This window comes from Taudactylus pleione, unplaced genomic scaffold (genome assembly GCF_031769625.1).
Source record: "Taudactylus pleione unplaced genomic scaffold, aTauple2 ptg002381l, whole genome shotgun sequence".
Taxonomy (NCBI): domain Eukaryota; kingdom Metazoa; phylum Chordata; class Amphibia; order Anura; family Myobatrachidae; genus Taudactylus; species Taudactylus pleione.
Window position 1 is genome coordinate 149117 of NW_028286769.1, and position 13336 is coordinate 162452.

A 13336-nucleotide genomic window follows, 5' to 3' on the forward strand; every position below is an offset into this window, starting at 1 on the left:
AGCATTCCTTTTAAGGGTGGGGATACTCCTGAGCCGCGAGGAGAATCCGGCGCCCAAAGGAAGCATCCTGAAAGGCAAAGGTATCAAATCCATAGAACCTTAGAAAGGTCTGAAAGGAAAACCATGTGTCTGCCATACAAACTGAACAGACGAGGCGCCACGGCGAGCCGCCCACGAGGGGCCCACAGACCGAGTAGAATGAGCAATAACAGAAGCAGGAACAGGCAGGTCTGTCTGTGTGTAAGCCTCTGAGATAGTCATACGAAGCCATCTGGCCAATGTTTGTTTACTGGCTGGCCATCCCTTTTTGTGAAGTCCATACAGCACAAACAAAGAGTCAGATTTTCGAAGGGAACTGGTACGGACCACATAAATCCTGACAGCGCGGACCACATCCAATGAGGTCTGGTGACTGAAAGGCCGGTACTATAATTTCCTGATTTATATGGAAATGAGAAACCACCTTAGGAAGAAACTCAGGGCGAGTGCGAAGCACAGCCCTGTCCTGGTGAAATTTCAGAAAGGAAAGAGCCCCCAATTCTGACACCCTTCTGGCAGATGCAATATCCAGCAGAAAATCTTCTACAGAATCCAGGAGTTCAAATGGTGGACCCTGAAGGGCATGAAGAACTACTGACAAATCCCACGCAGCCACTGGAGGGAAAAAGGGAGGCTGAATCCGGAGGACATCCTGGAAGAATGTGTGGACATCCGGTAGTCTACGCTGGAACCAAATGGATAGAGCAGAGACATGCACTTTCAGTGAAGCAAGGCGAAGTCCAAGGTCCAATCCAGCTTGAAGGAAGGCCAGGACTGGAAATCCTAAATACTTAAGGATCGTAGCTTCTGGTACCACACCATTGGATATATGTACGCCACACTCTGTGGTAGATCCGAGGAGAGGCTGGCTTACGTGCTCTGAGCATAGTGTTGACTACAGAGCTAGAGAATCCTTTTGACCTCAGGAGGAATGTCTCAAGAGCCACGTCGTCAAAGACAGGCGACTCAGGTCCGGGTAAAGGCAAGGATCTTGAGACAACAGGTCCGGACGTTGAGACAGCAGGAACTGAGAATGTCGATGGAGAGACTCCGAAGATATGAGTACCAGTGACGTCTGGGCCAAGCTGGAGTCACCAGCAGGACAGTGCCTCCATCTTGTTTGAACTTCCGAAGAACTCGAGGAAGAAGGGGGACTGGAGGGAATAGGTACGAAAACTGGAAGGTCCACTTCCCTGACATGCGTCTACAAAGATTGCCTCGGCATCTCTTGTTCTGGATCCGTACAAAGGTAGTTTGTGATTGTGTCAGTAGGCCATGAGGTCCACCTCTGAGAGGCCCCATCTGTTCATTAGTAGTTGAAACACCTCTTGGAGAGGTGACCATTCCCCGGGATACACGTTGTGACGACTGAGGAAGTCTGCTTCCCAATTGAGAACTCCCGGAATGAACACTGCAAAGATGGCCAGGAGGTGACCCTCGGTCAATGTCAGAATGTGTGACGCTTCCGTCATTGCTGCCTGACTTCGAGTGCCTCCTTGATGGTTGATGTAAGCCACTTTGTGTGGCATTGTCGCACTGAACCTGTACAGGTTTTCCGGGAAATATGTGCTGGGCCAGGTTGAGGGCCCTGTAGACAGCTCAAAGTTCCAATATGCTGATTGGCAGGGTTGATTCGACACGTCAAACAATCCTGAAAGAGCACGGACCGGTCAATGCACCCCAGCCCGGGAGACTGGCGTCTGTTAGGATTACGCAGTCTGGGAACCAAAAGAGCAACCCTTGGTTAGATTAAATGTTTGTAGCAACCAAGATAGAGACAGACGCACCTCTGGAGAGAGCACCATCATCTGAGCTTTGATCGGATGGTGGGAACCCGTTCCACCCAGAGAGGATCAGCCTTTGAAAAGGCCTGGAATGGAACAGAGAATATTCCACCATGTCGAAGGTAGACACCATGGATCCCAGAACCTGCATTGCTGAGTGGATCGACACTCAGCGACTGTGGAGACATCTGCGCACTCGTAGTTAAAGTGTGGAGATCTTGTCTGAGGTCAGAAAGATCTCTGATCCTGAGAATCCAGCAGGGCTCCCAGATGAATCATTCTCTATGAGGGGTTCAGGGAGGACTTTTTCCAGTTGATTAACCATCTGTGCTTGTGCAGGAAAGCAATGGTTAACTACAGAGGGCGGTGAAGCACTTCTGGGGATCCTGCTAGGAGCAGGTCATCGTCCAGGTATGGAAACAGTCGGACACCCTGACCACGCAGCTGGGCCGCCCTGATAGCCAGAATTTTGGTAAACACCCGTGGAGCTGTGGAAAGTCCAAAGGGCAGAGCCTGAAATTGGAAGTGTTACCATAAAATAGCAAACCGAAGATATCGCTGATGTGAGGGCGCTATAGGTACGCTTCCTGAATATCCAGAGATACTATAAAGTCCCCAGGCTCCATAGCTAGGAAGATGGAGTGTAGGGCTACCATCCTGAACTTGGGTACCCTAAGGAATTTGTTCAAAGAATCTGAGGTTGAGGATAGGCCGATGAGACCCATTCGGCTTCTGAACCAGAAAGAGTAGAATAATAACCAGTACCTCAATGAGATAGTGGGACTGGCACCATTACCCCAGCTTGCAGCAAGGACTGCATGACTTTCTGGATTTGCAAGGCCTTGTTCAGGTCTGAATGAGGGCCTGGGTAGAAAAACTGGTGGGGAGACCGTCTGAGAAATGAGAGGGCATACCCACCTGAGATCACTTCTCTTACCCAAGTATCTGTGGTGTTTTGACACCAGCACTGGGCGAAATGAAAAAGTCGGCCTCCCACTCTGGGATATCCCAGAGGGAGGCCCGTCCAGTCAGACTGAGGGTTTATCCTCGGGCTTTGAAGCAGGGCGTCTGGTGTTCCAGGTCTGCTTGGTCCTGGGTTTGGTGGCTCTAATGGGAGCCGACTGCCTAGGAAAGGACTGGCCTTGTAAATCTGGACTGGCCTTAAGGTCTGTGCCCAACAAGATCTTCCACATCAGCCTTCCACGAGCGTAGCCACAGGGTACGGCAGGCAGACACAGCCGAGACTCTGGAGGTTAGGAGACTGGCATCTAACGTCGCTTTTCCAAAATAGGAAGCTGCATCTCGAATGTGAGCAACATAAGACATCTGATCCCTAGAAGCATCTGAAATAAGAGTCTTCAAGTGCGTCAGCCCAGCTCTCTATAGCTATAGCCACCCATGCAATAGCCATGGTTGGACGGGGAGCAGTCTCTGAAAGAGAGTATATCGATTTCAGGCAAGCTTCTACTTTCCTAACAGTAGGATCCCTTAAGGAAGTAACTGTAGGAATAGGCAAAGTAGCACTTTTAATTAAACGCATAACATGGGAATCCACCGCAGCGGGTGTTTCCCATTTTGCACAATGAGCCACAGGAAAAAAGTAACATGAGATCAGTATGAAACCTCTTACCAGGCGATTGCCAGGCTGCAGCCATGAGTTCAGCTAGATGATCCCATAGAGGGAATTCTGCTGAAGCTACTTTCCTGTCGTTTAAACAGAGGGTGCTTGGATTTAGGGGCTGCTATGTCATCTTCGACTAATAAGATGGATCTGACAGCTCGCACCAAGGCAGGAATATTAATTTATGACCGACTCTCATCCTCCTCTGTAGGGGAGTCAGGGTTAGAAAGAGCAGCATCTGTGCGTGGACTGTGACAATAACACAGGACGTGTAAAGGATTTACTGGGTAGAGGTTTCCCACCTTGCAACATGGTTTGAAAGGCATTAGATGTAGCCATCAGACTCTGTACCAAGTTAGAGAGTACGTCTACCCATGGTGGGGGTACAGGAAGTATCTGTATTGTGACAACCCCAAAGGGGGCATTACGCCCAGTTGTGATAACCCCCTCGGGGGAATTACAGCCGGATTCGCTAGGCAGTCTGCAATTGTGGGCAGTACCTGAGCAAAGGAGCCCAGGTTATATATAGCCCTTATTAAATCTTCCTCACTTAAGACTGCAGCACATAACTTGCCTGATAGCCGTATGGGGGCAGATGCCTATTAATACTCCTGCCTTTGCTAGACATAGCTGCAGAGTAAATGGCACACAATATGGCACTGGGTATAATGCAACCACCGAGTATGTAGGATACTAGTAGGAAGCAATATACTGGTCCTGTCTTATGCTTGGGTAAGCTGCAGGAGCACACAACCCAAATATGGCATAGTGCAACGACCAACTGTATGTGACAAACTTCACAAATACTTAGTTCTATAAATGTGAGGACAGTCTGCTGCTGCGCGCTCTGATGACCCGACTCCAGCCGGGCACCAACTATAACTGAGGTGCCTCTGGCTCGGGGTATAGACAGGATGGACCAGTGCATCCTGGGAGCTAAAGCTTTAACTGTGTGGTGCCTGGAATCCAGATGCAAGCTACACCCCAAGGTCTTCCTGTGGAGCCTATGGACCCTGAAGAAATATATATTTTATATACATTGTGCACACATCCAGCAGAAGGGATAGCAGGCCTCTGACAGTTGCAGGGGTTTAATCTGACTCCCACCCTAATGATGAGCCTTATGCTGGGTCCATACTATGCAATATGTCCTTCAATCATCTAACTAACAATATCTGTAGTGCATCGGCGGCTGTGTACAGAGCACATCGCACCTGTCCTGCAGCACAGCCCATATATCTGCCCGCCCGTATATGTGCTGCAGGAACAGACAGTGACCGATATCTCAACTGGGTGGGCAAATTTAAATGCCCGCCTAGTTGTGATGTCAGCGCAGACACATCCGAGCGGCAGATTGGTAAATCTGTATAGCAGATCCCTGGGTGGGCGGATATGTCTCCCAGTGGAGATAACGTGGGTATAATTCTGGCCTGTTACATGTGGGGGGAGTGGAGATAACGTGGGTATAATTCTGGCCTGTTACATATGGGGGAGTGGAGATAACGTGGGTATAATTCTGGCCTGTTACATGTGGGGGGAGTGGAGGTAACGTGGGTATAATTCTGGCCTGTTACATATGGGGGGAGTGGAGATAACGTGGGTATAATTCTGGCCTGTTACATATGGGGGAGTGGAGATAACGTGGGTATAATTCTGGCCTGTTACATGTGGGGGGAGTGGAGATAACGTGGGTATAATTCTGGCCTGTTACATGTGGGGGGAGTGGAGGTAACGTGGGTATAATTCTGGCCTGTTACATGTGGGGGGAGTGGAGATAACGTGGGTATAATTCTGGCCTGTTACATGTGGGGGGAGTGGAGGTAACGTGGGTATAATTCTGGCCTGTTACATATGGGGGGAGTGGAGGTAACGTGGGTATAATTCTGGCCTGTTACATATGGGGGGAGTGGAGGTAACGTGGGTATAATTCTGGCCCGTTACATATGCGGGAGTGGAGATAACGTGGGTATAATTCTGGCCCGTTACATATGGGGGAGTGGAGATAACGTGGGTATAATTCTGGCCCGTTACATATGGGGGAGTGGAGGTAACGTGGGTATAATTCTGGCCCGTTACATATGGGGGAGTGGAGGTATCGTGGGTATAATTCTGGCCCGTTACATATGGGGGAGTGGAGATAACATGGGTATAATTCTGGCCCGTTACATATGGGGGAGTGGAGGTAACGTGGGTATAATTCTGGCCCGTTACATATGGGGGAGTGGAGGTAACGTGGGTATAATTCTGGCGCGTTACATATGGGGGAGTGGAGGTAACGTGGGTATAATTCTGGCCCGTTACATATGGGGGAGTGGAGATAACGTGGGTATAATTCTGGCCCATTACATGTGGGGGGAGTGGAGATAACGTGGGTATAATTCTGGCCTGTTACATATCGGGGAGTGGAGGTAACGTGGGTATAATTCTGGCCTTTTACATATGGGGGGAGTGGAGATAACGTGGGTATAATTCTAGGCCTGTTACATATGGGGGAGTGGAGGTAACGTGGGTATAATTCTGGCATTACATATGGGGGAGTGGAGGTAACGTGGGTATAATTCTGGCATGTTACATATGGGGGGAGTGGAGGTAACGTGGGTATAAGTAACGGGAGTATAACTCTGGTGTGTGATGTACGGGGGAAGTAACGGGAGTATAACTCTGGTCTGTGATGTACGGGGGAAGTAACGGGAGTATAACTCTGGTGTGTGATGTACGGGGGAAGTAACGGGAGTATAACTCTGGACTGTGACTATAGTGGGAGTGCGCATGCGCGAACCGCTCACTGCTTCCGCAAAAGCGAGCAGTGAATGTGCAGGCCCAAGAAAAAAATGATTGACAGGAAGCACCGTCTGTGGGTCGATACGGGGAGTGGTCGGCCGAAGGCAGGCGTGCCACTGAGATGCCGGACGCAGCCTGGCGTTCCTCTGCGTGCAGGATGTCAACTCCTGTGGCAAGCTAAGGTCTGCCTTTAGTCCATGTGCGGCTACGTTGTTCCCGATGTTTTCTCAGCCTTGCGCATCAGTACGAACGTTTGCGGAGGGTAAAGGGGACGGCAGTATGTAGTGCTGGCCATATGCATCTTTGTGCTGCGATTGCCATGCGTTTGTAATCATTAGCATATTCTTGCAGCGGCTGTTTGCGTGCGTCTGCATCCGTGCGTTCCTTGCTGAATCAGGCCCTGTGACGTATGGGAGGAGGTAACCGAAGTGTAACTCTGGACTGTGACTATGGCGGAAGGTAACGGGAGTATAACTCTGGACTGTGACTATGGCGGAAGGTAACCGGAGTGTAACTCTGGACTGTGACTATGGGGGAAGGTAACGGGAGTGTAAATCTGGACTGTGACTATGGGGGAAGGTAACGGGAGTGTAACTCTGGACTGTGACTATGTGGGAAGGTAACGGGAGTGTAACTCTAGACTGTGACTATGGGGGAAGGTAACGGGAGTGTAACTCTGGACTGTGACTATGGGGGAAGGTAACGGGAGTGTAACTCTAGACTGTGACTATGGGGGAAGGTAACGGGAGTGTAAATCTGGACTGTGACTATGGGGGAAGGTAACGGGAGTGTAACTCTGGACTGTGACTATGGGGGAAGGTAACGGGAGAGTAACTCTGGACTGTGACTATGGGTGAAGGTAACGGGAGTATAACGCTGGACTGTGACTATGGGGGAAGGTAACCGGAGTGTAACTCTGGACTGTGACTATGGGGGAAGGTAACCGGAGTATAACTCTGGACTGTGACTATGGGGGAAGGTAACGGGAGTGTAACTCTGGACTGTGACTATGGGGGAAGGTAACGGGAGTGTAACTCTGGACTGTGACTATGTGGAAACGTAACGGAGTATAACTCTGGACTGTGACTATGGGGGAAGGTAACCGGAGTATAACTCTGGACTGTGACTATGGGGGAAGGTAACGGGAGAGTAACTCTGGACTGTGACTATGGGTGAAGGTAACGGGAGTATAACGCTGGACTGTGACTATGGGGGAAGGTAACGGGAGTGTAACTCTGGACTGTGACTATGGGGGAAGGTAACCGGAGTATAACTCTGGACTGTGACTATGGGGGAAGGTAACGGGAGTGTAACTCTGGACTGTGACTATGGGGGAAGGTAACGGGAGAGTAACTCTGGACTGTGACTATGGGGGAAGGTAACGGGAGTGTAACTCTGGACTATGACTATGTGGAAACGTAACGGGAGTGTAACTCTGGACTGTGACTATGGGGAAAGGTAACGGGAGTATAACTCTGGACTGTGACATCTAGGGAAGGTAACCGGAATGTAACTCTGGACTGTGACTATGGGGGAAGGTAATGGGAGTATAACTCTGGACTGTGACTATGGGGGAAGGTAACGGGAGTGTAACTCTGGACTGTGACTATGGGGGAAGGTAACGGGAGTGTAACTCTGGACTGTGACTATGGGGGAAGGTAACGGGAGTGTAACTCTAGACTGTGACTATGGGGGAAGGTAACGGGAGTATAACTATGGACTGTGACTATGGGGGAAGGTAACGGGAGTATAACTATGGACTGTGACTATGGGGGAAGGTAACGGGAGTATAACTATGGACTGTGACTATGGGGGAAGGTAACGGGAGTATAACTATGGACTGTGACTATGGGGGAAGGTAACGGGAGTATAACTATGGACTGTGACTATGGGGGAAGGGGTAACAGGTTGGGTAATAGCTGGTGAGGCAGATATTACTCAGCATGAAAGAGCACAGGAGGAGTGAGTGCTATGTAATAACCTATATATTTTAGGACAATTGTGAGAATAAAAGACAAACGCTGGGATCATTTCGGAACAGATCAGGAATTCGGGTATGGGTCTTTTTATTGATGGTCTTTCCTGATTCTGTACAGTTTCCAGAATGGAAGCTAAGCCCAAAAGCGATACATTTACATATAAACACGTATGTACAACGCGCCTCCGACACAGGTGACGTAATATAGGGGGAAACCACCTGCTATGGGACTTCTCCTTATTGTATATCAGTGCTCAGTACCAGACCTTCTATATTAGTGAGCCTGCTTATTACAACTTACCGCAAAACTCCCCACATTATCGTCTCACACTGCGCAGAACAGTGCATGCCGAGGAGCAGCACGCGGAGACGTGTTATGGGTCACAAGAGAGAGTGGAGCAGCAGCCTTTAATAACGCATATCCAGTTATAGCAGAGGCGGGCGAGTGTGATAGCGTTGTGTAGCAGAGGCGGGCGAGTGTGATAGCGTTGTGTAGCAGAGACGGGCGAGTGTGATAGCGTTGTGTAGCAGAGGCGGGCGAGTGTGATAGCAATGTGTAGCAGAGGCGGGCGAGTGTGATAGCGTTGTGTAGCAGAGGCGGGCGAGTGTGATAGCGTTGTGTAGCAGAGGCGGGCGAGTGTGATAGCGTTGTGTAGCAGAGGCGGGCGAGTGTGATAGCGTTGTGTAGCAGAGGCGGGCGAGTGTGATAGCGTTGTGTAGCAGAGGCGGGCGAGTGTGATAGCGTTGTGTAGCAGAGGCGGGCGAGTGTGATAGCGGTGTGTAGCAGAGGCGGGCGAGTGTGATAGCGGTGTGTAGCAGAGGCGGGCGAGTGGGATAGCGGTGTGTAGCAGAGGCGGGCGAGTGGGATAGCGGTGTGTAGCAGAGGCGGGCGAGTGGGATAGCGGTGTGTAGCAGAGGCGGGCGAGTGGGATAGCGGTGTGTAGCAGAGGCGGGCGAGTGGGATAGCGGTGTGTAGCAGAGGCGGGCGAGTGGGATAGCGGTGTGTAGCAGAGGCGGGCGAGTGGGATAGCGGTGTGTAGCAGAGGCGGGCGAGTGGGATAGCGGTGTGTAGCAGAGGCGGGCGAGTGGGATAGCGGTGTGTAGCAGAGGCGGGCGAGTGGGATAGCGGTGTGTAGCAGAGGCGGGCGAGTGGGATAGCGGTGTGTAGCAGAGGCGGGCGAGTGGGATAGCGGTGTGTAGCAGAGGCGGGGCGAGTGGGATAGCGGTGTGTAGCAGAGGCGGGCGAGTGGGATAGCGGTGTGTAGCAGAGGCGGGCGAGTGGGATAGCGGTGTGTAGCAGAGGCGGGCGAGTGGGATAGCGGTGTGTAGCAGAGGCGGGCGAGTGGGATAGCGGTGTGTAGCAGAGGCGGGCGAGTGGGATAGCGGTGTGTAGCAGAGGCGGGCGAGTGGGATAGCGGTGTGTAGCAGAGGCGGGCGAGTGGGATAGCGGTGTGTAGCAGAGGCGGGCGAGTGCGATAGCGGTGTGTAGCAGAGGCGGGCGAGTGCGATAGCGGTGTGTAGCAGAGGCGGGCGAGTGCGATAGCGGTGTGTAGCAGAGGCGGGCGAGTGCGATAGCGGTGTGTAGCAGAGGCGGGCGAGTGCGATAGCGGTGTGTAGCAGAGGCGGGCGAGTGCGATAGCGGTGTGTAGCAGAGGCGGGCGAGTGCGATAGCGGTGTGTAGCAGAGGCGGGCGAGTGGGATAGCGGTGTGTAGCAGAGGCGGGCGAGTGGGATAGCGGTGTGTAGCAGAGGCGGGCGAGTGGGATAGCGGTGTGTAGCAGAGGCGGGCGAGTGGGATAGCGGTGTGTAGCAGAGGCGGGCGAGTGGGATAGCGGTGTGTAGCAGAGGCGGGCGAGTGCGATAGCGGTGTGTAGCAGAGGCGGGCGAGTGCGATAGCGGTGTGTAGCAGAGGCGGGCGAGTGCGATAGCGGTGTGTAGCAGAGGCGGGCGAGTGCGATAGCGGTGTGTAGCAGAGGCGGGCGAGTGCGATAGCGGTGTGTAGCAGAGGCGGGCGAGTGCGATAGCGGTGTGTAGCAGAGGCGGGCGAGTGCGATAGCGGTGTGTAGCAGAGGCGGGCGAGTGCGATAGCGGTGTGTAGCAGAGGCGGGCGAGTGCGATAGCGGTGTGTAGCAGAGGCGGGCGAGTGCGATAGCGGTGTGTAGCAGAGGCGGGCGAGTGCGATAGCGGTGTGTAGCAGAGGCGGGCGAGTGCGATAGCGGTGTGTAGCAGAGGCGGGCGAGTGCGATAGCGGTGTGTAGCAGAGGCGGGCGAGTGCGATAGCGGTGTGTAGCAGAGGCGGGCGAGTGCGATAGCGTTGTGTAGCAGAGACGGGCGAGTGTGATAGTGTTGTGTAGCAGAGACGGGCGAGTGTGATAGCGTTGTGTATCCCAGGATGACTCAGGAAGGGGGAGCGGACATAGGTCAGTATGACTCAGGAGGGCGCGGAGTAGAACTCAAAATAACTCGGGTGGGGGGGGATTTCAGGATGACACACAAGGGGCGGAGGACGGTGTGGGGGGTGAACAGGGGACAATGCGGGGTACAGGCTGGGGTAGGGAGTACAGAACTGCAGGAGGGGTACACACCTCGGAGTGCAGGCTGGAGGGAATGGGGGACAGACGTCAGCATGCAGTTGTTAGGACAGACCTCGGGGTGCAGAAGATGGGGGTGACAGACCTCGGGGTGCAGGGGGGGCTGGTGTCGGAATGCAGGCTGGAGAACATGTACACATAGACCTCGGGGTGCAAGCTGAGGAAGGGGGGGATAGACCTCGGGATGCAGGCTGACGTAGGGGGGGGGGGGACAGACCTCGGGGTGCAGGCTGAGGTAGGGGGGGGGGGAACAGACCTCGGGGTGCAGGCTGAGGTAGGGGGGGGAACAGACCTCGGGGTGCAGGGGGGGCTGGTGTCGGAATGCAGGCTGGAGAACATGTACACATAGACCTCGGGATGCAGGCTGACGTGGGGGGGGGGGGGACAGACCTCGGGGTGCAGGCTGAGGTAGGGGGGGGGGGGAACAGACCTCGGGGTGCAGGCTGAGGTAGGGGGGGGGGGGAACAGACCTCGGGGAGCAGGCTGAGGTAGGGATAGACCTCGGGGTGCAAGCTGAGGTAGGGGGGAGATAGACCTCAGGGTGCAGGCTGAAGTAGTGGGTGGGGGGGACAGACCTCGGGGTGCAGGCTGAGTTAGGGGGGGGGACAGACCTCGGGGTGCAGGCTGAGTTAGGGGGGGGGACAGACCTCGGGGTGCAGGCTGAGTTAGGGGGGGGGACAGACCTCGGGGAGTAAGCTGAGGAATGGGGGGATAGACCTCGGGATGCAGGATGAGGTAGGGGGGGACGGACCTCGGGGTGCAGGCTGAGGTAGTGGGGGACGGACCTCGGGGTGCAGGCTGAGGTAGTGGGGGGTCAGACCTCGGGGTGCAGGCTGAGGTAGTGGGGGGTCAGACCTCGGGGTGCAGGCTGAGGTAGGGGGGGACAGACCTCGGGGTGCAGGCTGAGGTAGGGGGGGACAGACCTCGGGGTGCAGGCTGAGGTAGGGGGGGACAGACCTCGGGGTGCAGGCTGAGGTAGGGGGGGACAGACCTCGGGGTGCAGGCTGAGGTAGGGGGGGACAGACCTCGGGGTGCAGGCTGAGGTAGGGGGGGACAGACCTCGGGGTGCAGGCTGAGGTAGGGGGGGACAGACCTCGGGGTGCAGGCTGAGGTAGGGGGGGACAGACCTCGGGGTGCAGGCTGAGGTAGGGGGGACAGACCTCGGGGTGCAGGCTGAGGTAGGGGGGGACAGACCTCGGGGTGCAGGCTGAGGTAGGGGGGGACAGACCTCGGGGTGCAGGCTGAGGTAGGGGGGGACAGACCTCGGGGTGCAGGCTGAGGTAGGGGGGGACAGACCTCGGGGTGCAGGCTGAGGTAGGGGGGGACAGACCTCGGGGTGCAGGCTGAGGTAGGGGGGGACAGACCTCGGGGTGCAGGCTGAGGTAGGGGGGGACAGACCTCGGGGTGCAGGCTGAGGTAGGGGGGGACAGACCTCGGGGTGCAGGCTGAGGTAGGGGGGGACAGACCTCGGGGTGCAGGCTGAGGTAGGGGGGGACAGACCTCGGGGTGCAGGCTGAGGTAGGGGGGGACAGACCTCGGGGTGCAGGCTGAGGTAGGGGGGGACAGACCTCGGGGTGCAGGCTGAGGTAGGGGGGGACAGACCTCGGGGTGCAGGCTGAGGTAGGGGGGGACAGACCTCGGGGTGCAGGCTGAGGTAGGGGGGGACAGACCTCGGGGTGCAGGCTGAGGTAGGGGGGGACAGACCTCGGGGTGCAGGCTGAGGTAGGGGGGGGTCAGACCTCGGGGTGCAGGCTGAGGTAGTGGGGGACAGACCTCGGGGTGCAGGCTGAGGTAGAGGGGTGGGGCAGACCTCGGGGTGCAGGCTGAGGTAGGGGGGGGGGACAGACCTCGAAGTGCAGGCTGAGGTAGGGGGGGGTCAGACCTCGGGGTGCAGGCTGAGGTAGGGGGGGACAGACCTCGGGGTGCAGGCTGAGGTAGGGGGGGACAGACCTCGGGGTGCAGGCTGAGGTAGGGGGGGACAGACCTCGGGGTGCAGGCTGAGGTAGGGGGGGACAGACCTCGGGGTGCAGGCTGAGGTAGGGGGGGACAGACCTCGGGGTGCAGGCTGAGGTAGGGGGGGACAGACCTCGGGGTGCAGGCTGAGGTAGGGGGGGACAGACCTCGGGGTGCAGGCTGAGGTAGGGGGGGACAGACCTCGGGGTGCAGGCTGAGGTAGGGGGGGACAGACCTCGGGGTGCAGGCTGAGGTAGGGGGGGACAGACCTCGGGGTGCAGGCCGGCCGGGACCCCTCACCTGGTAGACCGAGGCCTTGGGCAGGTCCAGGCAGACCGTGCAGCACAGCACCGAGTACAGCCGCTCCTCCAGCCGGACACTCCCGGGCTCAGCCTCCACCCGCAGCCGCTTCTTGGGGGGCCAGTCCGTGTCCTGCTCGGGGGGCAGCAGGAGGAGGCGGGCGGGGCCCGGGGAGTCCTCCAGATCGGCGGCAGCGGCGGAGGAAGACGCGGCCATCGGCCCCTGATCCTCCCGATCCTCCGACATCTCCTCTCAGACGTCCGCCACCGCCATGTCTGTTATCGCCGCAT

The 13336-nt window shown here is 55.6% G+C and overlaps 1 protein-coding gene across 1 annotated transcript in view; it reads right to left on the bottom strand.

The window, feature by feature from the left end:
* Window positions 1-13330, bottom strand: part of ZFTRAF1 (zinc finger TRAF-type and ring finger containing 1) — a 28951-nt gene extending 15621 nt beyond the window's left edge. The window contains exon 1 of the mRNA XM_088466069.1: window positions 13047-13330. Within this exon, the coding sequence (XP_088322195.1) occupies window positions 13047-13292 (246 nt within the window). The 5' untranslated portion in view covers window positions 13293-13330. The remainder of the gene's footprint in view (window positions 1-13046) is intronic.
* Window positions 13331-13336: the final 6 nt, after the last annotated feature.